The sequence below is a fragment of the Otolemur garnettii genome, unplaced genomic scaffold (genome assembly GCF_000181295.1).
Source record: "Otolemur garnettii isolate 467f Iridium unplaced genomic scaffold, OtoGar3 scaffold00147, whole genome shotgun sequence".
Taxonomy (NCBI): Eukaryota; Metazoa; Chordata; class Mammalia; order Primates; family Galagidae; genus Otolemur; species Otolemur garnettii.
Genome location: NW_003852542.1, coordinates 3465840 through 3492281, shown reverse-complemented (window position 1 = coordinate 3492281; position 26442 = coordinate 3465840). Strand labels below are relative to the sequence as shown.

At 39.0% G+C, this 26442-nt stretch overlaps 1 protein-coding gene and 1 non-coding gene across 2 annotated transcripts in view; both read left to right on the top strand.

Annotated features, from left to right (window-relative positions):
• The window catches only part of DNAH6 (dynein axonemal heavy chain 6), a 302446-nt gene that overhangs the window by 201829 nt on the left and 74175 nt on the right, over positions 1 to 26442 (top strand). The window contains exons 46-58 of the mRNA XM_012811001.2: positions 2734 to 2886; positions 4112 to 4252; positions 5587 to 5829; positions 7846 to 8013; positions 8510 to 8745; positions 9884 to 10145; positions 11267 to 11390; positions 11905 to 12101; positions 13201 to 13404; positions 14094 to 14219; positions 17208 to 17372; positions 19791 to 19858; positions 23337 to 23517. Of these exons, the coding sequence (XP_012666455.1) occupies positions 2734 to 2886; positions 4112 to 4252; positions 5587 to 5829; positions 7846 to 8013; positions 8510 to 8745; positions 9884 to 10145; positions 11267 to 11390; positions 11905 to 12101; positions 13201 to 13404; positions 14094 to 14219; positions 17208 to 17372; positions 19791 to 19858; positions 23337 to 23517 (2268 nt within the window). The remainder of the gene's footprint in view (positions 1 to 2733; positions 2887 to 4111; positions 4253 to 5586; positions 5830 to 7845; positions 8014 to 8509; positions 8746 to 9883; positions 10146 to 11266; positions 11391 to 11904; positions 12102 to 13200; positions 13405 to 14093; positions 14220 to 17207; positions 17373 to 19790; positions 19859 to 23336; positions 23518 to 26442) is intronic.
• On the top strand, positions 18638 to 18741 carry LOC111728280. Its single transcript, XR_002775624.1, has one exon. It is a non-coding gene; the product is annotated as a U6 spliceosomal RNA (small nuclear RNA).

Below are 26442 nucleotides of genomic sequence, written 5' to 3'. Positions count from 1 at the left end.
TTTTTTTTTTTTGTATGTGTGCTGTACATTAGAGAAAGGGTTGATAACCAAAATCTATAGAGAATTCAAACAAATCAAGAAAAAAAATCAAACAACTCCATTAAAAAGTGGGTAAAAGACAGGAACAGAAGCTTTTAATAGAAAATAGACTAATGACAAATAAACATATGAAAAAATGCTCAACATTTCTAATCATCAGAGAAATGCAAAGCAAAACCACAATGAGATTTCTGACTCCAGTGAGAATGAGGTTTATCAAAAAGTCCCAAAACAACAGATGCTGGTGTGGATGTGAAAAGAAAGAAACATTTATATGTTGCTGATGGGACTGCAAACTAGTATAATCTCTGTGGAAAATAATATGGAAATACCTCAAAGAACTAAAAGTAGACCTACCATTTAATCCAGCAATCCCACTATTGGGTATTTACCCAAAGGGAAAAAAGTTGTTTTATCAAAAAGACACACAAACTTGAATGTTTTTTGCAGCATGATTCACAATTATAAAGATGTAGAACCAACCCAAGTACCCACCAATACATAAATAAATTAATAAAATGTAGTATGTGTATACTATGGAATATATGGGCCATTATGAAAATTTTGAGATCGCACAAAAATTAAGAAACATAAAATCTGCATGGTTGGACACACATGAAGCTACTACCAATACCAATAAGCCAAGAAAGTTGAAACTTGCACAAATGAATCAGAAAGAATGCTGTCTACAGTTTTTCTTGGAAGTGAAATAATGGACCATGGCACAGTCTGTCTCAAAACTGTCGTAGTGATCCATGTACTACTCAGCCATTATCCAAAAAATGGTAAACTAAAACCTTTTCCAACAAATTGGATGGAACTGGAGATCATTCTTCTAAGTACAGCAAGATGAAAAAAGAAACACCACGTTAACTCACTATTAAATTGGAACTAATTGAACAACACACATGGCAGCAAAGCACAATGGAAACCAAGCAGGTGGGAGGGGAGAAGGGAATGGGTAAATTCATACCTAACAAGCACAATGCATGCTGTCTGGGTGATGGCACACTTACGACTTTGATTCAAACTTCACAAAAGCAAATCATGTAACCAAAATGAGTGCACTCTGATAACATTCTAAAAATAAAAAACACTCAAATGTCAGGAAAATGAAAATCTCTGTTTAGAGAATAGGGAAAATGAACTTAATATAAATAAATATCTCTGGAATGCAGACAAACATTTCTCAAGGTTAAATTTATAATTAGAAGTTACATAAATAAGTTTACTTAAAACTTTTGGGGCAGAAAATCATAAAGAAGATAAAACAAAAAAGGAAACAATAAGATAAAAGCAGAAATAGATTAGGACAAGGAAAACTAGCATTTGTTCTTAGGGTAAATTAACAGACACAATTATGCCAAGTTCATTCAAGAAAAACAAAACATTACAAATGAAGAAAATAAAATACACATACGTAGTTATAATTTAAATATGTATACTCAAACTTCTATGTAACTAATAAGTTAACTGAAACAAAAGAGTGAGAGATCATTTTAAGTATTTGCATCAATTATGAGAGACAGGCTCGGCACCTGTGGCTCAAGTGGCTAAGGCGCCAGCCACATACACCTAAGGTGGCGGGTTCGAATCCAGCCCAGGCCTGCCAAACAACAATGATGGCTGCAACCAAAAAATAGCCTGAGGGTGCCTGTGGTCCCAGCTACTCAGGAGGCTGAGGCAGGAGACTCACTTGAGCCCAGGAGTTGGAGGTTGCTGTGAGCTGTGATTGCCATGGCACTCTACCCATGGGGACAGCTTGAGGGTCTGTCTCAAAAAAAAAAAAATTATGAAAGACAAAGGATTATTTCATAATATATAAATTACCCATTTGAATGTAAAAGAAAATCCCAATATATAAATGATTGCAAAGTTTGAGCTGAACTTTTTAGTGTAAAATAATAAATGGGATAATATTTGACCTTTCTTATAATCAAAGACATGCAAATTACATTCTCCCAAAGGAAACATTTACACTCCTGAAGTTAACAAAAATAAATACTAAAGGTTCTTATATGTACTTACATGTAATTTCTTATGTATACTATAGAGTTAATTACCTTCTGCTATTTTTGCCCTTTCCCTGCAAGAAAAGTTAAAAACTTGCATACTTCTCCAACCTGTGATCATATTTAATTACTCACAATTTAAAGAGAGAAACAATACTTGAATTGAATGAGAAATAGTAAAAAGTTCAAAATCCAGAAAATATTCACACATTTTAATTGCTAATCTCAGTGCTAGGAATTTATTCTAAAAAAAATAATTCAACTGAGGAGAAAAGTTATAGGCCAAAGTTTTTCTTATAAACAAGACTGTAAACTGTCTACATCCACATAAATGTTTGGTACATCAGCTCAGTGGTACATCTGCTGTGTACGCATGAGTACAGAACTGTGATTATTATTCATAATAAAATGGTAGCTGAAAGGGGCAGAAGATAAAATACCTGCACATATGATTTGAACCAAGTAAAATACAAATGCCTTTTAAAAAACAAAACAGGAAGAAAAAATTTAAAAATCGGTGTACTTGCTATGTTAAGATTTTAGAGTTCTAATTTTTAAGATCATGTTTCCTTAAAGACAAAATTAACTCATATGAATTTAGAATAAATATTTTGCTTTATAATTTACATGTAATAAATGTAAAATGATTGAATTATAAAGAGCATTCTGCTTTCTTCTACAGATTGTAGTGGAGGAGTTCCTAGAAGATATAAATAACATCCTCAATTCAGGTGAAGTGCCTAATTTATTTGAAAAGGATGAACTGGAGCAGGTTTTGGCAGCCACCAGACCAAAAGCAAAAGAAGCAGGAATTTCAGAGGGGAATAGAGATGAGGTAGGACACAGTTATATGGCTTTGTAAACAAAAAGTTGACTTAGCCTTTTATTTAACAGTCCACCTATCCCCTTAAGAGGTCCATGGATAGAATTTTTTTAATATAATTGGTTTGCTTTGTAATTTGGTTCATCAAACTTCCAAAAAGGCCCAGGGGAAGCAGAAAACAGAAACTCTACGATCCCATGGAGGTCATAGTCGTATCCAGACCAACCAGCCTCTGTTATTATTCTTTAAGCACCAGTTTTTTTTCACATACTACAGTCCTACCTGAGGAGAGCTGAAGGCATGAGTCTAGTGCTTTGGATGCCCTTGCCAAGCATCAAGGTTACTACATAAATAAAACAGAAATGGGTTTTCTCTCCCTCTCTCAGAAACAATGTAGCTGCAGTCCACTTCCATTTCCCCAACACTGTGCTAGATTCCACATGCTGATATTTTTCTGCATCTTCTTTAACTTCTTGGCTGTACTTTCTCAATCTTTTCTGGGTCCCTTTGTGAGAATTTCTTCTACTGCTAAGTCAGGGATTATAGGAACAGGCTCAAGTCTGCTTCGGCTAATGTAAGCAGAAAGGGATTTATGAGAGGAATACAGAATCATTAGGAGGATCAAATAAAGATATTCTGAACTGAATTTTGAAACAAATATAAAATGCACACTGTAGACGTCAATGGTCAAAGAAGCAGCTGCCTCTGCCACAACCATTCCAGCTGCACCAAGGAGCCACTACCCAGCCAGCATGCCTCTGCTCTGGCTGCCAGCTCCAAAGCCATGTGTCCTCCACCACATCAGGAGGTAACTGGAATCAGCAGCCACGTTTAGAGACAGGAGCTCCAAGATCATGCCGCTCTTCTGTCCTGCACCTGCAAAAACTGCTGCCTAGCTCCCTTCCTTTCTCTCTGCTGTCCTCTGTCCCAGAGCAAAACGTTATATGAATATCTCTCTCCATTTCATCCAAGGGGTCTCCTCAGACACACTGATGATGAGCATCTAAATCACATTCAGAACTCTAGTTGCAATGGAGGCTGCCAAATGTCATTTTTTACTCTTTTCAGGCTGTGTGAGTGAAAAAAAAGGATTGGAATGAATGTTGAGCAAGGCTATTCCTATATTTTCTCTACTAACATTTTTTATTTGATGTTGGTAGCTTCACATGCATTAGCCAACACTTACTTTTATTCTTGCTTTATCTGTATTTTAAGTTGAAAAATATCTTTTTGTCAGGTGTTTCAGTACTTTATCAGTAGAGTTCGTCAGAAGCTGCACATTGTTCTCTGCATGAGCCCGGTAGGGGAGGCCTTTCGGTCCCGATGCCGAATGTTTCCATCTCTTGTAAACTGCTGCACCATTGACTGGTTTGTCCAGGTTAGTGATGTCTCAGGATATCTCTTTCAGAAGACTCTCTTGATTTTAAAGGAGTAATGCATTGTCTGAAAATGGCACATGGCTACTTGCATTAACGTTAAAGCCTGCTAGGCATTTATTCACATATGGATGACAATGACAATCACAGAACAGTGACAAAACAGAATATATAAAGGAAGAGGAGATCCTTGAATTTAGCAATGTAGAAGTTATCAGTGATCATGACAAGAGCTGTTTCAATGGGTTGTGAGGAAGAGGGTTCAGGAAAGAAGAGAAAAGAGGAATCAGAGACAATGAGCCCAGGCAACTCTTTCAAGGAGTTTTATCCTAAACAAAAGCAGAGAGATGGGGTCATCATAGTTACAGGGGCAGATGAGGTCAAGAGAGAAATATTTTTAAATGAGAGACACAAGTAACTGTGTGTGTGTGTGTGTGTGTGTGTGTGTGCATGCTGATGAAAATGATCCAGAAAAGAGGAGTATACTGATGATGCAGCATACAAAAGTAAGGATATCCCTGAGTAAGCAAAAAGGGGCAGGATGGAGTCATCAGTGAAGGGACTGACCTTGGCAGGGAGCATGCACAGCTTACCCAAATAGCAGGAGTGGAGGCAGGATATATAAGCAAAGATGCAGGTAGCTGGAGAGACATGAGCTTACGAGCTCATCAAAGTTCTATTTGCATTTCTTCTCATTTTTCTAATGATGTGAGAAGCAAAATCATAAGCTGAGAGTGAAGAAGAAAAAGAAGGTGTCAGCAGTCTGAGGAAGTAGAATATGGTGTGAAATGCTCACTTAGAAGAGTAGAAAACTGACGTATTAGAAAATTAAGAAGCATTTCTGGGCTGCACTAAGGACCTGGTTGTCACGAATGTAAAGTCAGGGCAGTCAGCATGGTTGTGTGTTTCTCTCCAACCAGGCTCAGCTGCACAGTTGCAGGCTTGGAGTAACAGTTGCTTTTGACTAAGATTCAGGTGACCTTAAAGAAACAAGAGAGGAACAAATGGGCTGAGATGTGTACAGAACAGCGTGTATAACCATGGATCTGAAGTCCCAATAAACAGAATCAGGACATGAGGACCCCATAACGTGCATGATCCTATTTATAGAATTCTAAAAACATTCAATCATTCCACCAACAATCATTTATTGAACAACTCCTATGTGCCTGACACTGTTAGAGACACCTTGGTCAGCAAACACAGACCCAAGACAACTCAAATGGACAGAGCATTTGATTTAATTAAGACCATAGGCATGCATAAGATTAACTAGGCAAAAGTGCAGACTGGCAAGGAAGAATTCCGGGGAAATACATTTTTTTTTTCTTTACAGTGGCCCAGAGAAGCACTTCTTTCTGTGTCAAAGACATTTTTCTCAACTGTCGATGCTGGAAGTGAAGAACTGAAAGACAAGCTTTCCCTCATGTGCGTGAACGTTCACCTGAGCGTCTCCACCATGGCGGAGCGCTACTACACAGAGCTGCGCAGGCGGTACTACACCACGCCCACCTCCTACTTGGAGCTCATCCACCTCTACCTGTCTATGCTCTCTGAAAAAAGAAAGCAAATTATTTCAGTGAGTTCAATACTGTCAGTGGAAATAGTTGGGGTTTTTTTGGGGGGTGGGGGTTGTTTGCTCAAACTCAAACTTTTGAGAATGAGTGAAAGATCTACCATCTTACCTGCCAGATTCTTCTGCATCCTGACACACGTCATGGACAATCTGCAATAGGACCCAAAAAGGGTCTCATGCTGTCAGTCAAGGGCTTTCCCTTCCTTGATAATTGTATTTTCCTTTATCACTTACATAAGTATACTGATAGTACTGTTGGACAGGGCAGTGGCCCCAGCTCAAGCCACACCAGCAGGCCCAGGAGGACCTACCTCGCCGTCTGCGTTGCCACCCCTGGGGTGTTGGTGCGGTAGGATGCAGGGAGGAGAGGCCTGGAGAACCAAGTGTGGCAGAAAGGGCCAGTGCTGTGGAAGCCTGCAGGTCCCTAGTTAGTTGAGGGAGACCACTGCACAGCCCATGCTGCTGCCTGTGCCAACTCCAGAACCACCCTTGCAACTAGAGATCCCTCCTCTGGCTGCTATGCCCCTGTGAGCATTTTATAAGCCTAAAGGTGGTAGAGCGTTCCCCCATTCAGGGATGAACAGGGACCCCCCACCCCCATTTCTCAGGCCTAGACAATTTTATGTAAGTTTCCTAGGCCTGGGCAACTTCATTAAGGGAATGGCTCATTCACTTTGCCTAAGTAGAAGGGACTATATCCATTCATTTGTTACCAAGGCCTTGGCAAATACAACTACATGAATTATATCTAGACAAAGGACCCAGGGGGAGAATTTCCAACTTGGGTCATTCCCTCTGCCAGGAAGGAATGCTTTTCCTATATTCTTTTCTGTGTAATAAATCCTATCTTACCACTGATCTATGGTCCCTTGGTTCATTCTTCAAATCCCCAAAACCAAGGACCTACTGAAGAAAGAAATTCCAGTAACAGTAAAGTGATATGGTCATCACAACAGCGTCAAAGTTAGAGAACTAGTGGGTTATCTCACTCTTACTGAATACAGAAGAAAACTTGTTGTTAAGCAGTGAAGATGGCATTTTAGTAACCTACCTTGTGTCAATGTTCCAATTATCAACATTAGGACTTTGGTTCTGATTAAGGACTTTTGTGTCAGCCAAAAATTATGTATACCCTATGTTCTGCCTCTTACTACTCAACTTTGAGCTCATTAAGTAACTTCATTAAGCCACAATAGAAAATAAAGTTCAACAATATCCATATCTACCTCTTGGATTGTTGTGGAATTTAAACAAGACACGTCTATGAAACACTTGGACCGATATGACTAATAAGGGTGCTCAGAAAATAGTGGCTACCTTCATCATCATCAGGCTATTAACATAACCTAAATTTTCAGCATTTTAAACACACTAAAGAAAGGCACATTACAATTTATATATTTAAATCTTTTCAGCATATTTATACCTGGCAAAATGCCTGCCTTATAAGATAACTTGACAGGTATTTTTGAAACCTGTCAATTTGAACGGCAATTTCTGATTCACCTTTTAAAAACAAAAAACAAAAAAAAAGTGCTTCCCAGTTGTCTTTTGGTACCAAATACCGCCCCCTTTTGATCCTACTTATAACATTTTCTACTACCAGAGCAAGGCATCTCCCTAGGGGTCCTCAGACCTGCTGACATGAACAAACAAGTTCGTAAGCTGTGGTCTCCAGGAATTCCTACTTAATCTTGTCCCTCACCCACTCAACATGCTACCTTAGGGAATAAAAATAATACAATGCAGTCCTGGTCCTCAGTGAGCCACAGCCCAATGACATTCTGCTGCTGTGGCCAGAGGGCATGGATCCAAAGGCATAATGGTGAATGTCATGGCCATTTCCTAGAGTTCTATTACCTGAAGATTTCCCAATTGTAATACATTCACAATTTGAAATATTGCAAAAAGATTTACCAATTCTATAGATGTAAAAGCTTAATACATGAGTAAGAGTAATAGCTAATAAAACTATAGTCAATAATATTCATTGTAATAGAAATTTTCATTGTCATTTAGGCAAGAGATCGGGTGAAGAATGGTCTCACCAAGCTACTAGAAACAAATGTACTAGTAGATAAAATGAAATTAGATCTTTCAGCTTTAGAGCCTGTGCTTTTACAAAAATCACAAGATGTCGAAGCCCTGATGGAAAAATTGGCAGTGGATCAAGAAAGTGCCGATCAGGTACCCTGTATTATCTGACAGTGTGGGTGAGATGGCTTAGGTCAACAACTGATCTCTCATATACACTGATATAAGACTGGTTTATTATATGTGTCATTAAAATATTAAGTAATAGATTTAGAATGCTTTTTTAAAAACAACTTAGCATTGTTTTTAAGTCATAAACAAGCTCTCTTTACTAAGTCAACCTGGTTCTGTCCTCTAGAATTGATACATTCCAATGAGTGGGACAGAGAGAGTTGTGAGAAAAGTACTACTTACAAATATAAAGCAGCTATTTCTCTTCTAAGAAGGAGCTATTATAGTATTTTATCTTCATTGTGCTATCAACATGGCAGGAAATGGATAAAGGAGAGCATAGAATGCAATCTAGCTAATTCCCTTTCATCCTTGGTCTAATCCAAAGAGTAAATATGATTCATTATTATTGGCTTTGTTTTTAAATGTAGAAATGTAAATAATGAGGTCATTTAAGCAGTCGTGTTTCAATGGTTAGGTCCGTAGTGTTGTGCAAGAAGATGAAGCAACAGCAAAAGTGAAAGCTGAAGAAACCCAAGCAATAGCTGATGACGCTCAACGAGATCTTGAGGAAGCATTACCGGCTCTCGATGCTGCCAATAAAGCACTGGATTCCTTAGATAAAGCAGATATATCTGAAATCAGAGTTTTCACAAAGCCCCCAGATATGGTCATGACTGTAATGGAAGCGATCTCCATTCTCTTGAATGCAAAGTGAGTAATTTAGGATCATGTATTACCAGAATATCTGGTGGAATTTCTTTACCATTTCTCTCCATTTCCATTTTTATGTTCATTCTCTTCTCCACCCTCTCACTGATTCAGTTTGTCACTCAGCAAGTTGATTCAAGGAGTCTTTTTTACCCCATTTATTTTGTGCTAGATGATGGAGGATACATTTTTCCCTTCAAGATACATATAGGTCAGTGGGGAGACAGACATGAAAAATAATAATTCCAACACCATGTCTGAGTTCTAAAGTATTGAAAGTGCTGAGAATAAGTGACTAAGTTCTTCTGGGGAGATGCGAGCAGGTTTTCAGAAGACAACACTAGTCGAAAAGTGGGACCGTGGGAGAATGAGGAATGAACTTTGATGCTCGTGGAATGGGTAGGGGCCAGGCAAGAAGGCGGTCATTACGTCATGAAAGGTCTTATAAGCTCTGCTAAAAGTTCGGATTAATCTTAGAGATATGTAGTTTTTACCGTTTCTTTGGCAATGCAACCCATTTTTCAATAAAAGAAAAATTAAGTTACAATAAAAGGGCTCAGAGCAGCCCATTATGACCAGACCTCTCCACTAACCCTCAAGCTGGCACCTCAGTAGGGTCCAGAGAGCTCTAAGAGCCCAAATAGGGAGCTCTGGGCAGAGGGGACTAAGAACCATTGAACATTTTTTACCTAATCAGATTTTCATGGCAATAAGACCAATCTAGCAAAAGCTCAGAAAGGCAAGATTGATCAAAAGACATAAAAAACAATTAGATGGCAATTGTAGTGACCTGCCAAGAGATTTTAAGGGTTGAAACTAGCAAAAGAGGGAAAATGTGAGTGCCTAAGACCTTTTTAAAGTACATCTGTTGTTTCTATAATTCCTTAAAATTTTAAAACTCTATGATTTTATAATCTTTCTCTAACAAAACTGGGTTGCATGAAACTTCAGTAATCCAAATACTTTTCTCTCCCCATGAATTAATTGTGGCACATATAACTACCAACTAGTGGGACCATAGTAGCAAAATAAAACTACCCACTTATTGGGATAATATTGCAATGTTTTCAAAGAAAGACATTTCTTTTGTTCTTACATTACTTTATTACAATGCTATTAACTTATCGTGTTTGTCTTTCAGGCCTGATTGGCCAACAGCAAAGCAACTTCTTGGTGACTCTAACTTTCTAAGAAGACTTTTAGAATATGATAAGGAAAACATAAAACCTCAGATATTGGCAAAGCTCCAAAAGTATATCAATAATCCCGATTTTGTGCCTGAAAAAGTAGAGAAAGTGTCCAAAGCATGCAAATCCATGTGCATGTGGGTAAGAGCAATGGACTTATACTCACGGGTAGTCAAGGAAGTTGAACCAAAGAGACAAAAACTCCGTGCTGCACAGGTATACTATCTATGTTATGACACAGTATTTTATTGAATTGGGACTTAGTCACCAGTCATTCAAGCTGCCTATATAATGATGCTGTGATTCTATAATACACGTTATAACAAAGCTAATGTTTTTATTTTAAACAATAGCCAAAAAAAATTTTTTCAGAAAGTACTTCTAACATAACCCTTCTTCCAACATAAAAGGAACATGAAGATCCACTATATTCACCTGAAAAAAGAGAATTGGGTCTGTGATATTTTTGAAATGCCTTTTAGCTCAAGCAGCTAATGGTCTATGTTTCCATTTGCTAAATACTCCCAAGCTTGATGTCATCTGCGGTTATAGAACCAGCTCAACCCACAATCAGATGTGAGGTCCTTAGCCTTTCCTAAGGTTGATTGTTTAGTGGAGTGGGTTTCTGAAAGAGCCATGGCTACAAAGCAGCAGTCAGCAAACTTTTTCTTTAAAGATTCGGACAGTAAATATTGTAAGCATTGTGGTCTCTTTTGTAAGTACTCAACTCTGTCACTGCAGCACACAAACCGTCATTGACAGTACATAAATGAGTAGGAATAGCTGTGTTCCAGTATAACTTTATTTATGAACACTGGAACTAAAATTTCATACAATTATAACATCACATCACAAAATATTACTCGTTTTTATTTTTTGCAACCACATAAAAAGGTGAAAACCATTCTTAGCTTACAGATTGTACAAAAACAGGCAGCAGGCTAGATTTGGCCTGCAGGCCATAGTTTGTGGACCCATGATATTGACAACTAGTTAGGAAAAAATTTTCACTATTGCATGAATATTTAAATGTTTCATCATTTTAAATGAATAATCCATTGTGGTAACTAATTCATCCTAAATACTTGCTACATCTGTTTCTTTTTTATGATCTATTTTATGGACTTTATGGTTGATTTGGGGTTTTTCTTGTTTATTTCTTATGTTTTTCTCTATTTTATATTTGTTTTAACTTGGTATATCACATCAAAGTCTTTTTGGACATGAAAAAGGGAACATAAAATAAATCACATGTACTTAAAAAAATCTTTATTAAAAATGCACAAATTCAGCTTTCCTTTGGGGCTTATTCTTAAATAGTTGCTTGGTTTTATTAGGCTGAACTTGACGTTACTATGGCTACCTTGAAAGAAAAGCAAGCATTGCTAAGACAAGTGGAAAATCAAATACAGGCCTTACAAGATGAATATGACAGAGGTGTGAATGAAAAAGAAAGTCTGGGTAAGTAACCCAAAAAACTTACATTAGTGAAGAAATGTCTGATTTTCAAAATTGGAAAGAACTTCCAGGCAGTCAGATCTCAGCGTTTATCCAATGTGTAGGACTTATTCCATTAGATTTATTTTGTTAGCCTCTAATATCAAATGAGAAGAACTACATGTATTGTCTGTGTGTACATTCAACATCTTGTATCTGAACAAGGCTTACTGCATGTTACGCTAAAATATGAACCAGCATATAAATTTGATCCCAAAAGTAAATACTGTAGCAGCACAGAGAGCACTATCCTTGGGTATCAAAAAGGAGCTATTGGCAAGCTAAAAGGCAAACTTAGACTGAAGAATTCAGTCTGAATTTTGAAACAGGAATTAATGCTGAATTGGTGTGAGTTTTCATAGAGATGTATTCCTATCATTAGCTAAATAATGCCAACCTGCTATAAATTTAAGCAGGTAAATAAACTTTCAATATTTTAGAAAAACATTGAACAACATAACCTGATTTAATTTGCCAGCAAAGAATATGACCCTGACAAAGGCACGCCTAGTCCGAGCTGGAAAGCTGACAGCTGCGTTAGGAGATGAGCAGGTTCGATGGGAAGAAAGCATACGCAAGTTCGAGGAGGAGATATCGAACATCACCGGGAATGTGTTCATAGCAGCGGCCTGTGTGGCCTATTATGGAGCTTTCACGGCCCAGTACAGGCAAACTGTGAGTAAACCTGCTTTCTGTAAGGAGTGCGAGGAAGGCACTGAGACTGAGGTTGCAAGTGTGTCACTTTTCCAAGTTCAGATGGAGGCTCTCCACTGTGGAGGCGCTCCATGGTACAGTTTATTCTACATTCCACAGCCGCCCACTTCCCGCACCAGCCGGTGATGTTCTACCCTTAGGCTTTCCTCAACACATTCCTCCTTTTCCTTCCCTGCCCCAGAAAGCTACTCAGCACTTACTTACGCTGCATAGGAACCTGGAGGATGGAACGGGGGTAGAGTCCCCCACCCTTATGATCACAAGTGGCATGTAAAGTCAGCCAGGATGAAATACTCTGAATTGGTGAGACTGCTACAGAGGGCCAGACAATGAAAAGGAGCAGGACATGGGAGCATCTGTGGTTCCTCTGCTTTTATCTTTAGGAGAAATAAAACTCATTTATCAGAGAGTAAAAGTTTCTTTTACATACATTTTCCAGGAAACTAAGTTATTTGGAAGGATTTTTATGAAATGCCTTCCTAAAAATGTTTCACTCTCATCCTTAAGTTTATAAGGATGGTATAGGGCACATATAGACTCCCCAGGAGCTCAGGGTCATGTGGCCCATGTTTCCCCTGTGCCAATGGTAGCTTTAGGGAGCAAACAGTTCTCTGTTGTGCGTTACCACTTCTCATTGAGGGATGTGAGATGCCAGCATCACTTTTCCCTCATCTACTAATTGCTAGTAGTACCCACAGTCACTATGATAACCCTGAAATTCTCCACATGTTTCCAGATTCTCCAAACAGAGGTAAAACACCCCTGGCTGGAATCCACTTTGATGACCCAGTTTTACACATGAAAAAATAGGTCCAGATGGGGTGGGGTGGGATGGGGGGGTGAGATGGCTAAAGATGCAGCTAGTTAATGGTATAGCTTTGGCAACCAGGTCTCCTGATTTTTAGCTCACTTCTTTGTCCCATGCTCTGGTGCCAGCACACCTGTGAAGACTCAGACATCTTGGTTCTTCTGGCACTGCCTTAGGGATGCCCACCACATTTTGTGTGTGTCCTCATTTACTGAATTTTCCCTATTAGAGTAAGCTTTCCTCCTTCTGTAGCTTATAGAGTGTTGGATCCAGTACTGCCAGTCTCTGGAGATCCCAATTGATCCTTCCTTCAGTCTCATTAATATTCTTGGAGATCCCTACGAAATACGGCAGTGGAATGCTGATGGGCTGCCCCGGGACTTGATATCAACAGAAAATGGAATTTTGGTTACTCAAGGGAGACGGTGGCCTTTGATGATTGACCCTCAAGATCAGGTGTGTAACAAATGCTTAAGAGAGTGGCCCATTAGCACTGCTGAATATCAAGCTATTAAAAATCATAAAAGTGAACGTATTTATAAGATCATGGAAAGTTAGACTATAGAGTTTAAAAGCTTCCTACTCCAAGCCCCCCATTTTGTGGATGCCAGAAGTAAGACAGGGAGAGTCTAAGTGCTTTCTTACTTGATTTTGATTGGTTTTGTTTAAGGGATTGACCAATAGTATTCTGGTTTCTGTGAGGGCAGAAATTCCCAGAAATTCATTCTTCTGTAGACCTTAATCCTAAAAGGTCTGAGGAGTCAGAATGATGTCAAGGTATGACAGAATTTTGGGCAAGCCTGCCTGGAATTTACAGAATCCCATTATCTGAGTGCCTCCATCTGTGGATCAGATTGGACTAAATAGGAATTGCAAAGGGAGCCATGAGGAAGCAAGGCAGACACACTTGAGTACTGTACACGTGGGTTCTTTTCTTCATTGTTCTAGGTTTGAGTAAAGGGAGGAGTTATAAACAGTGAGCTTCAAAGGTGTCTTTATTGGGGGAGGGGGATTTTGTTTTATTTTATTTTTATATTTCAAATCTGTTTCTAGATAAAATTTCTAAACCTTATTCTAAAGCATTCACTTTCTAGCCATTTATTATACTCAAATGCAAATGTCCTGCTTTGTGCTTTCTCATACAGGCCAACCGTTGGATAAGGAATAAGGAAAGCAGAAATGGTTTAAAGATCATTAAGCTTACAGATAGTAATTTCTTACGAGTACTTGAAAATTCAATCCGACTTGGGTTACCTGTCTTACTGGAAGAGGTTTGCTTTCCACTTTATTTTCTCATGTTAGTTCCCAACTTTCAGATCATCTGTGGAATTCTATATGGACAGCATTGGCTTCATGCTATAGACACCAGGCAACTCTATTGTCAAATTGGTTGAACCAGTTCTTTGCTCCTTAAACAATACATTATCTATCATATGTGAGGAGCAGAGGGGTAGGGAGTAATCTGTGGACTTTCAGACATTGTTTTGGTGTCAGGAAGGATAGCCTCTGTTTTCTGACACTGCCAATTAGCAGACCTCACTCTAGCCCGGTGGTTATCAACCTTCCTAATGCCACAACCCTTTAATACAGTTCCTCATGTTGTGGTGACCCCCGACCATAAAATTATTTCCATTGCTACTTCATAATTATAATTTTGCTACTGTTATGAATTGTGATGTGACTATCTGATATGCAGGGTATATTTAGGGTACCCCTGTGAAAGGGTCATTTGACCCCCAAAGGGGTCGTGACCCATATGTTGAGAACTGCTGAGTCTAGCCCTTGATGGTCAGGTGCCCTGAAAATTCAAACTGTCCATAGACACTAAGGATGTGAAGCCAGTAAAATTTTCCAGTGGGTATAAATGTTATGTTTTACTTGGACATAGGTCAGAATTAGATTAAGTGATGACTGATAAGAATGAACTTGGGTTTTGTTGAGTCTAAATGCTCCCTTTGCATATTACTCCACGAATGGATGCTTTAGATGGAAGTGTCTTGGATTGTGTGTGAAAACACCACACTGTACCCCCAAAGTGCATCAATGTACACAGTTACCATTCAATAAAAAAAAAAAATTGAAAGGCTGGTTCAGAGCCTGTGGCTCAAGTGGCGAAGGCGCCAGCCACATACACCTAAGGTGGCGAAAAAAAAAAAAAAAGAAAAGAAATTATCCACTCATTCAACAAACATTATCTGTAAGCCAGTGGCACACAATATAGATTTGGTTTCTGTCCTCAAATGGCTTACAGCTGAGTTGGGGACAGAGACAGTATACAGAGAAAGAAAAAATGAAAGAGAAGATGAAGAAAAGAGCTTGTGATAGGGGCTTTAAAGGAGCAAGTAGGTGGCTCAGATGGCCAACAAGGGGAGGGATAGGACCCTGACCAAATTAGATGTGTGACTGAGGGAGTAACATTAAAGCTATGATCTAGGTAATGAGTTCAACCCTGTGACAGGCTCACCAAGAAGGGCTTCCCAGGTAAGGAGAACAGCACATGCAAAAGCCATGGATACAAAAGAGATGGGTCAATGATCATGGTTTATTTCCCAATAAGAGAAGACTGAGTGAGCCGAAGTGTGGACCTTGAGCTCAATCTCAGTCTAACCATGCCTAGCAGTGCCTCTGCTTCAGCAGAAAAACAGAAAGCTCAGAAAAGACCATTGTCCTGGGGCAGCTCAGCTACAGCATCTGCAGGGTGACTAGAAATAATAATTCCTCTGTCAGTGTTAGCTAACATTTACCTGCCAGACTGTGTTCTCAATATTTTATGTATGTTCACTTATTAATCCTCTCTGCAACCTTACAAGGTAGTTACTATAATTATCTCATTTTGTCAATAAGGAAACTGAGCTATAGAAAGGTTATATAAACTGAATATCCTTGCCTGCCTGAATAATCTCCAGCAAGTTGCTGTACTCCTCACTAGAACCACGAAGAGCACAAGAAGGCTCCATGTGGCCAAACTTTGGCCTTGATCAACACTGGGATATTTCTGTAATGGATGCTAGGCCCTCACATCTTGAAGTCATAGGAGAGGATGAGGCATCTGGAAATCTTTGGCACAGTTATTTTTACTCCAAACTGGATTCCTGACCCCAGGTTTACTGCATGACACAGGAAGCCCTGAAGAATTCCTGTTTCATAGCAGTGGACAAAGAACTATACGTGATAGTCTGCTCCTGGACAGAAGAGCTTTTTCACTGTAGCATAAGACTCATGGAAGTGGAGGTGGGCCTTTGTCAGGGCCACAGCCAGGAACAGGACAATCTGACTGGTCCTTCCCTGCTCTCTATAACTTGGGGTCATTAGGATTATGCACCTTGCCGCTTTTTACATTTACTAGGGCATTTTCAAACTTCATCTTCCAACATAGTCTATCTCAATCAGAATTTTTTAATGAAACAGCATTTTTAAAATCACAAAATTATATCACGGATAAGGGTAAAACTTATCTTACAAACTTTTGTTTTAAGAATTTACATGTGTGGGTAGCAACAATGTGAAATCGATTTCTTTACTGTGGATTACAATCAAATTCTGAAGGCCCCTGGGCCACAGGACCCTATTATGCACATGCTAACATACAGATGTTCCTGATGGGGTCCCTTGACAACGTCTGCATGCCCAAGTGCTTGTCAGATTTGCTTTGAGAGGAAAAAAACATAATGAGGATGTAGAATAGGGGTTCACAAAATTTTCTATATAGAGCCAGATAGTAAATATTTTAGTTTTTGCAGATTTCATTCATTCTCTGTGCATATTCTTCTTTGCTTTGTTTTGGTTGGGAGGTGGTTATTAATGTTTTTACCACCCTTTATAAAGACAAAAATAATTCTTAGAGTCATACAAAAACAGGTAGCAGGTAGCCAAATCCAGTGCCAACCCTTGACTTTTTTCTTAAAAACAACCATGAAAATGAACAGATCTTCATTTGAATGGGGCCTGTTGAATGCCACCCTGCAGTGGCTTAATCCACCCAGCCTCTCTTCTTAGCTTACATGGGGATGAATAAAGTGTAAGATTGTTCTAAGTAGATGTATTGTCATCATGTGCTCTTATTTTCTTAGATTATTAACAAAATAACCACTGGACAATATGAACTGTTAGATGTAGTGTGAGGATGCTAATGATATCTATAAGATCACTGAAAAAGTTTATTCATTCACAGTAAATTTTGAGGACTAAAGAATGTTGAGAAATTGGTGTCATCCATTTTAATTGCTTGGTTTTTGTCTTGATTTGTTTTACTTATTAAGCTCAGGGAAACCTTGGATCCAGCTCTAGAACCCATTCTTTTGAAACAAACTTTCATCAGTGGTGGTCGACTACTCATTCGCCTGGGAGACTCAGACATTGATTATGACAGAAGTTTCAAGTTCTATATGACAACCAAAATGCCAAATCCTCACTATCTGCCTGAGGTATGAGCTACAGGTCGGGAGTTCTCAGCCTGTGTGGATTATTGAGGTGTGATGATTCTCTGGAGTTTGGTGGGTTCCCATGTGGAAAGAACAGCTATTTCTCCCTCTTCCCTTCCACTCCTCCCTTCATTCTACCATCCTCTACTTCTGCTTCTCTTCTGATTCATCTTCTTTCTCCTGGCTTTCTAGTTAGGACCTAATCCCTTGCCCACTCGGGCCTCAGGCCATGCCATGTCTCACACCACCCTGCACCTCTTCTCCTATTCACAGCCATAGCACACAAACTCAGGCTGCCACTCCCTCCCCCCACTCTTCTCTCTCCTTCAGCAAGGACTGTTTTAGCCCCTGTTATCATGGATGATGAGTCCAAGCTTAACTGAGAGTTCATGGGGAGGATCAACTATACAAATACCCATAGCATATACTCCCCCAAATGAAGAGGTTACCCACTTGAAAACTCTGGTGACAGGGCAACATTAGAGTATCATGATCCAAATATCCAGTGTCTGTCTATATACTTAAGAGTTCTGAGTAGTGGGGGCATTTGTCTTCTTCCTCCTGCTTTTAGACTCTTTGTAGGCACCTGTGAAAGCTGCACTCCAAACATACGTCCTTCAGCCAGAAGAACCCCCACTCTAGTGGTACAGATCCCAAGACAGTTGCAACAGAAATGCAGACAGCCAGGACTCCATTCCCCCTCTTATGTGGGGCACTCCCTGGCTGCTCACCCCTACATGCCCAGGGGCTGCCCCAGCTTCAGGCATATCTGAGTGCTCTGCAGGCACCTAGGGAAGAAATTGATTTCACACCAGAATCTCACACCTTCACTACAACCACCCAAAAAAAAGTCTTTGGCTATACCACTCCAAAGAGTATCACTTTCATTTAAGTTGCTGAATTTCTCATAGTTATCTGTTTTCCCTAGATGTATTCATTTTTTACTAGATGTGTTCACGGTGAATGGAAATTGACACATTTTTAAAAGAACTTCCTTGTCAGCTGGGAGGAGCTTATTTTCACAGCACCATGAGGGTTCCCATTTCAGAGTTTAGGAAGTGACCAACGTGTCAACTTGCAATCTTTGCTTTCTCAGTTACGTAACTTTTGAGAGGGAGCATTGCACACAAGACCCAACCCCAGCTTTGTGACTATGGGGAAAGTATTCCATCTCCAGGATCCCCAAGTCAATCAACTCTAATGTGGAGACAAAGCCTACTTCAAGGGTTTATAACGTGTGTACAGTATATGGCACTCAAACACTCCTAGTGCTCACTTTGGCAGCACATACACTAAAATTGGAGCAATGCAGAGATTAGCATAGCCCCTGCTCAAGGATGACACGCAAAATCATGAAGAGTCCACATTTTTTCAAGTGCGCACATCAAAGTAAATCTCAATGAAAATCAAGCTGTGGGGGAGAAATGCATAAATTCACACCTATTGGGTACAGTGCACACTGTCTAGGAGAAGGGCACACTTACATGTATAACTTTGATTCACCCTGTACAAAAACAAAGTATATAAACAAAACACGTGTATCCCCTAATATTCTGAATTTTTTTATTTAAAAAATAGAAACAGTTCATTATATTTGTTAGGTTTTTTATTAATTTATTCAAGTGATGTCAAAATATTATGATATAACAACTTTCATAAAAATTTTATGAAGAAACAAAATATATAAAGCTCTATTTATTATCAATAATAGCTTCTTTTTTTTTTTGTCATCCTCAGTACAGTGCTGTGGCATCACAGCTCACAGCAACCTCCAACTCCTGGGCTTAGGAGATCCTCTTGCCTCAGCCTCCCAAGTAGCTGGGACTACAGGCACCCACCACAAAGCCTGGCTATTTGTTGCAGTTTGGCCGGGGCCGGATTTGAACCCACCACCTTTGGTATATGTGGCCAGTGCCCTACCCACTGAACCACAGGTGCCACCCCAATAATAGCTTCTTTTTAACAAGGACACACTATTATAAGTCACTACAATTAAATGATCTTATTATCTAATTTAGTGCTCACACCTTCCCTAGGAGTGTTATTATCATTATCCCAATTTTTTAAATATCAGGATGCAGGAAAGGCTTATCTAAACTCAAATATAAACTAAAGGGGACAGCTGGATTTGAACTGAAGCTGTTGATTCTAAAATACTGCTTCTTTGAAATACCATGTAGAATAATGTAACTGTGATGTTTAAGGAACAAGATTGCCACTCATACTGTCAGGAAAAATCATATTAAGATTTGGTAAGGCACATTATGCTTGATGTGTGGTGGGGGGTGGGGTGCCCACATGAAATTACACCTGAGATACATCCACCTGGGAAACAATGAGCCATGTTCTAGTAAAGAAAGCCCTTCTTATTATATCAGTCTGCACTGAAGCATTTTTATGTTTTCTGTGCTTCTTTTCCAGGTATGCATTAAAGTTACCATCATCAATTTCACTGTGACTAAATCAGGTCTGGAGGACCAGTTGTTAAGGTAAAAGACAGAGAGATGATAAGAGGGAAAGCCCATAAGTTCCTAATATTTTATTTGGAAATTTTAATTTTTTTAAAGAAAAATTTTTAATGTGTAAAAGCCCCACACTTCAAACCTCAATCAAACAGATATGAATAAACAGTCAAGTTCTTTACCATTTCCAGTTGCTCACAGCCCCTACTCTTGCTTGTAGTCGTCTTACAAGGAAATCAGGGTCCATTAGTCCCCACCCAATGTCTGGGCCTGGCTGACAGCCCAGCCCAGCCTTTTCCCTGAACTAGAATTTCCAGTCTTGGGCAAGTCAGTCGTTCAGTTTCTAGAAACTCATTGTTCTGTGCTTTTAAAAAAAACAGCTACCCTGGCTCAGCGCCTGTGGCTCAAGTGGCTAAGGTGCCAGCCATATACACCTAAGGTGGCAGGTTCAAATCCAGCCCGGGATCACCAAACAACAATGATGGCTGCAACCAAAAAATAGCCAGACATTGTAGTGGGCACCTGTGGTCCCAGCTACTTGGGAGGCTGAGGCAGGAGACTCACTTGAGCCCAGGAGTTAGAGGTTGCTGTGAGCTGTGATGCCATCGCACTCTACCCAGGGGGACAGCTTGAGGCTCTGTCTCAAAAATAAAAAACAAAAAAATTAAAAAAACCAGCTACCCCAAATACATTCATTCCTGTTCCCTGGCCTCTAGACGTTTTCTTAGCATATTTAACTGTGCCTACATTTATCCACTTTAAAAAGATAAATATCCTCCTTCAATATACTCTCTATGTGATTAAATCCCCATTTCTCAAAATGAGATTATGAAATGTTAGTATTAATCATCTGAATTAACCAAGAGGTTCAGTAGGCAAAATTTTCAAAATATTTATTAAAATAATAACATAGATGTAGACTAAAAGATATTCAATATAATATTAAATATATATTTTATATAAATATATAAAATATAAATATTTATCTAAAATATAAATAATTAGGGCTATCCAGAAAATACCCAGCCATGTACTAGGCAAAACAATAGGTATGCATGTGTATTTATTGACTTCGAAGGAAAATATAATCCAGACCTATGTTTAAAAGAAATATTATTTATGTTCAAGTCAAGATCATCCTGACTTACTCTTGTTATCATTAATGACCTTAAGTCTCACTCTCTTGTTTCTATTTTTTTTTTTTACAAATACATGTGTTTACTAGGCTTCCACTTTTTGCCTTCACAAAATCAAAAAGGCTTAAAATTTAACAACAATAACAATGTTTAAGATAAGGACTAGAAACAAAAACCTCATAATGAATGAAGATAAATACATTCAGAAAAGAAATCAGATGATTGCTGCAATGAAGTATTAAGCAATAATAATAATAGTAATGCAAAGAAAGTAACATTCACATTGTCAAATAAGAGTATGTCCATTATAGAATGCTTTGACTCTGAGGTTCAGTATGGAGTCATCAATTAACTTATTATTTTTTCCCAGTCTCAAAAAATAGACAATATTTATATATAAAAATAAAAGATAATTTAAAAAAACAGATCATGCCAAGTCTTATAGACAATAGAAAAAGAAGAAATACTTCAAAATCATTCTGCTTAATCTGGATACACCTGATAATAAAATTGGAAAAAATATATTATTATAAAGGGGAAATTACAAACATAATTCACTTTTAAATGAGGATGCAATATCCTGTATCCTAAACAACATATTGAAGTTGAACAAGTTGAAGTAAAAATTAATGTTTAAGTAATGTACTTTAGTCAAAATCGAATCCAATTTATGTGAGAATTAGTCACTATTTTTTTTTCTTGTCCTTACCCTCAGCCCCCTCCCTCCTTCTCACTCTTTTGTTTCTTTTAGTAATTATTCCACCAGCTGCCAACCTGCTTAACTTCTGTTAGGTTAACTTCTTTCAAATTAAAGAGTGTCTCACCACATTTTGTGGACATGTTCTCAGGAGTATTTTGCATACTAGTTTATTCCTATGCATAGTTAGTTTAGCTGTGTCACTAAGCTGTCAGCAGGTTAGGCTGCCAGGAACAAGAAGGAGAATTCCCTGATAAAAGCAGGGAAATGCTGAGATTCAGCCGCAGGGTGAGGAATCCCCCTGCTATTTCTCCTAGACTGATGACATTGGAAAGGGAATAGAGTGAGGATGGAGTTCAGTCTGCTCGGGTTCTGAGCAGAACTCCTATTCAGTTGTCCTCTGCTCTGCAGAGCTTCTACACAGATAACAATGATTATTGCATTCAAGTACTTGTCATGATTTCCTCCAGATCCTCATGATCTTAAGCACCACAGTTCACCTCCCTGCCTCCCTCACTATTCAGTTGTCCTCTGCTCTGCAGAGCTTCTACACAGATAACAATGATTATTGCATTCAAGTACTCACCATGATTTCCTCCAGATCCTCATGATCTTGAGCACCACAGTTCACCTCCCTGCCTTCTGGAGACTGTCAGCCACAATGCTTCAGTCCCTCTGGGGGAGACGAGTCCCTTTTTTAGGTTCAAGGAATTCCATTCAACCAACCCAACAGCCCATCTCCTTCTGTCTTTTTTTCTTCTTCCAGAAATTTTAACTCATCCTTGCAGACTTTCTTGGCAGCCCCTTTGGATTCCTAACTGCCTAATTTAATTCATGCTTCTCTCATGCTGTTTCCTGAACTATATCTTAACAGTTCTTTAAACTCTTCTGAAAAATTTTCTTGAACAATTGAATTTGAGGTGATGATTTCTTATATTCTTCATATAATAATCCTAAGGTGTCTAAATTCAGTATGTACATAAAAATAAATGATGAATTCTTACATAAGGCAACATAATAGTTGGTACACTGGCATCAGCAGACCCAGGTGCCCCTCATAGCTGGTCTGTTTGCTCATCTGCAACCTGACAATGATAACAACAGTGCCCACCTCACCAGAGCATACAAAGGATTAAAAGACGTAATCTATGTAAGACTAGCTCCTGCAAACAGACGCTGGGAACAAATTGTGAAAGAAGACGTGAAAGTGAAAGATGGTGAAAGTTCACGTTTAGACAAAGGTGAACCTTGAGTTAAGGTCCATTTTTCAAATGCAACTAAGAATTGGTTTATGGAGATACTAGGATTTCAGAATCTCTCATGTTGGTACAAAAATCATATTTCAGGCACCATTTTCAGCTTGATGAGCATAATAGACAGAAATTGGATGATTAGAGAGATCAGGCCCTAAGCAGGTTTTCCTAAGTGATGAGCAGAAGGTTTGGGCACTGTGGTAGGGTAACACAAGATAGAGAATCAGAACTGACATGTGGTTCAGTGTAAAGCCAAGGTGTAAACCCGGCAAAAGAGACACTGTGTTTGGATTTGGCTAGTAGTATTAATACTCAACTAACGAGTATTCAGAGTAAGAACAACTACAAACAACAAAAGAAAAATAGAATCAACAGTAGGGCACTGACAAATAATTTAGGTGTTTCAACTTTTGTTCTAGTGATGTGGTACGACTTGAAAAACCTGAATTGGAAGAACAAAGAGTCAAGCTCATTGTGAGGATCAACACTGATAAAAACCAGCTGAAAAATATTGAAGACAAAATCCTGAAAATGCTCTTTACATCTGAAGGGAATATTCTGGACAATGAAGAACTTATTGACACACTCCAGGATTCAAAGGCAAATAAGATATTTTAAGTAATTATAGAAGGAGTGTTACTTCAAAAATTAGAGTTACAGCCTTTGCAGGTGCTGCAACGGCTTTTAAAGCAAGAATGGGGGAATATTTTAGGCTTCCACATGTTGGGTTTCAAGGTAGCTTCCTGCATCCTAAAATGTCAGGGTTTCAGGCAGCTGCCCTCAGTTCTTAGAGCACTCTTGGTTGAAAATGACCAGACACCCAAAGTAAGGCAAGTGTGAAACAAAAGTTATTGAGAAACAGAAAGATAGGTTTATAGAGTAAGAAAGTTTACAAAGCAAAATGCATTCACAGCAGACAGCAAGCAGGCCTCCACTCTCACAGCAAGTAGGCAGAGGGCTGGGTTATGGCCAGCACTACTATTTTATACTGTCTGGGTTGGGCCTACCTCATGGTTCAGAGGTCACCTTGGAACCAGAGTCTAACTACGCATACAGACCTCTGATGAGCCTCTGAGAGCCCATTGGTGCAGTGTGGGCCACGTATAGATTTAAACTAATGATATGATAATTAGTCTTAAGGCTGTTGTAGGTCACCTTTAGTACTCTATTGCACCTGTTGCTAGGCCCAGGAGCTAGAGAGTTCTACATCCTTCTGCCGTTGGCTGGCTAAGTCTAATTGGTAGATTGATAGGAAATACCCTCCTCCCAGGTGCGAGCAATCAGTTGGGACAGAATGAAAGTGGGTAGTACCTGGATGGAGACCTGGGGCCCCTGCCCTTGTCTTTCTTCCCCAAGAAATCTCCCTGTGTTTCCAACTGGAATTAATCTCTTCTTCCTTCTATAGCTCTTTATCTGAATCTCTGTTCTAGCACTTGTCACTGTTTATCTTATGTCATAGTTATCCATTTATATGTCTTATCTCTTGTTAGGTTGTTAAGTTCTGTGCAGTAGGAATCTATAAATAATTCATTTTGAGATTCCTTCTCCAAGGGTTAAGCATGGTGGTTACACAGTTGGTGTTCAATAAAATGTATTGATAGTAAGATAAATTTATAATTCATCAGTAAATTATTTCTCAGAGTCAAACAATCATGAAGGGTATACTAGAAACATCCCTAACAAAATGGTTTTCATCCATTTGTGAGAGACAGAAAATAATTTCCTAAAAAATCCGTTTGATTTTATTAGGCAAGGAGCGCATAAGGTTATACTATTTGCCTTTGTTTACATTAAAAATGGTTTCCAAGGGTTTTATGTCCTACATTCCCTTGTGATCACTGTAATGAGGCAATAATAAATTAGTAATTCTGGGTCCCCCATTTCTTTTCCCTCTCATTTTTGCTTGTTTGTTCACAGATCTCTTTCACCTCCTTTCATTCATTTTTCTTTGGGTTTTTCATTCCTGGCAGTTGGTTGTTAACCCATTTAACCCATTTGCTTTTAAGTTTTAGCAGTGTTTTACATGCAAACTGTTTAAAGAATGACATATTTCTATGAAGCTTGTAAGAAATAGCATTTCTTGCTTTCTACCACAACAACCACCCATGGCTCCTTTCATAGAGGCAACTGCACTCATTTCACATCTTAACTGTGTCCTTAACTCTGACACACGTATATACACATCCCTTCCTAGCCTTTGGCCTCCCACTATAATTTTATCCTGGTCATAGCCAGACATTCAAGTTGACATTACCTAAGAGTAGAGATCTGGCTGCAAGTATTTAGGGGCTGAGAAGAAGGAGGGTAGGTCCTCAGCATCCACCCAATCACTGTTTCAGTATGGAACCTGGCTCTTGACTTCTTTCTTTCCATCAAAAAACCACTCTTTCTCCAATAGGAAACATCTATCATTCTGCAGAATGGGAAAGAACAGTCCCCTGAGAGGGGGTGATGTGGGGCATATAACCTGGGGGTCTTACAGCCAGTTCTTTTGTTAGGTCTTTCCCACTCCCAGCAGTGTTTGTTGAGACTAATTCCTAACCCTTTAAGAAGGACTCTATTTTATAAACTGGGGAAGTTCTTGGGTTTCCTCTTTTGCCAGCTTAAAAATTTATTTTGGTAGCTCTGCCATGCCATTACTACCTTTTTGTCTGCTTTCCAGCTCCCAGAACTTGTTGATATTTTCTCTCCTATTTCTGCCATGTTTGTGGGTTTACCGTGTTTTTAAACCCCTTTCCTGTTATTTTATTGTAGTTTCAATAGGGAGTAAAGGTAGATACACATGTGATGACTGCCATCTTTATCTGCAAGTTGGTTTCTTTATTTGTTTGCAAGGTATTGTCTTGGAGACATTTTTTCTCCAGAGAAGAGAGAGAACCGATGACTCTTAGTGACATTTCCTGCTACCTCTTGCCTATATTATATACTCCTCTCAACTTCTGGTACACTTACTGAAAAATGTGTCTCATATTCTCTAACTACCACTGAAGCCCCAAGTGTCTATGGCATAATGTCTATAAGTGGTCGCCAAACTCAACTGAGGTGTATTCTCTGGCAAAAAGAAGAAAGTCATCTGCTTTCCTTTCTCTTTAGTTCTGGGTTCTTACATTATCAGTGCCTTATGCACCATAAGGAATAAAGAATTCTTTGCCAGTGGGTCTCTGTGAGTGGTTCTCATACCAACTTCCTTTTTTTTACTCACATGCAAAATCTTTAGTTGAGTCCAGAATTGAGGTTGTGTTTTCCCACTTAACTCTACCCTGTATTCCATCCCACCCCCACCCCAGGTTCCTAAGTAGTCACTACAGGGAGAGTTTGAAACTTCTGACTCCTAAACACAGCCTCTGCACTGAATCCCTCCCCTCCCTTTCCTGGTGGGTTGCAGTAGACTGTCTAGACTCAGACTCTTCAATATGGTAGGTAGCCACTAGACATATGTGACTATTGAACATTTGGAACATGGCTACACTGAATTAAGATGTGTTGTTAGTGTAAAATACACATCACATTTCAAAGGCTTAATCT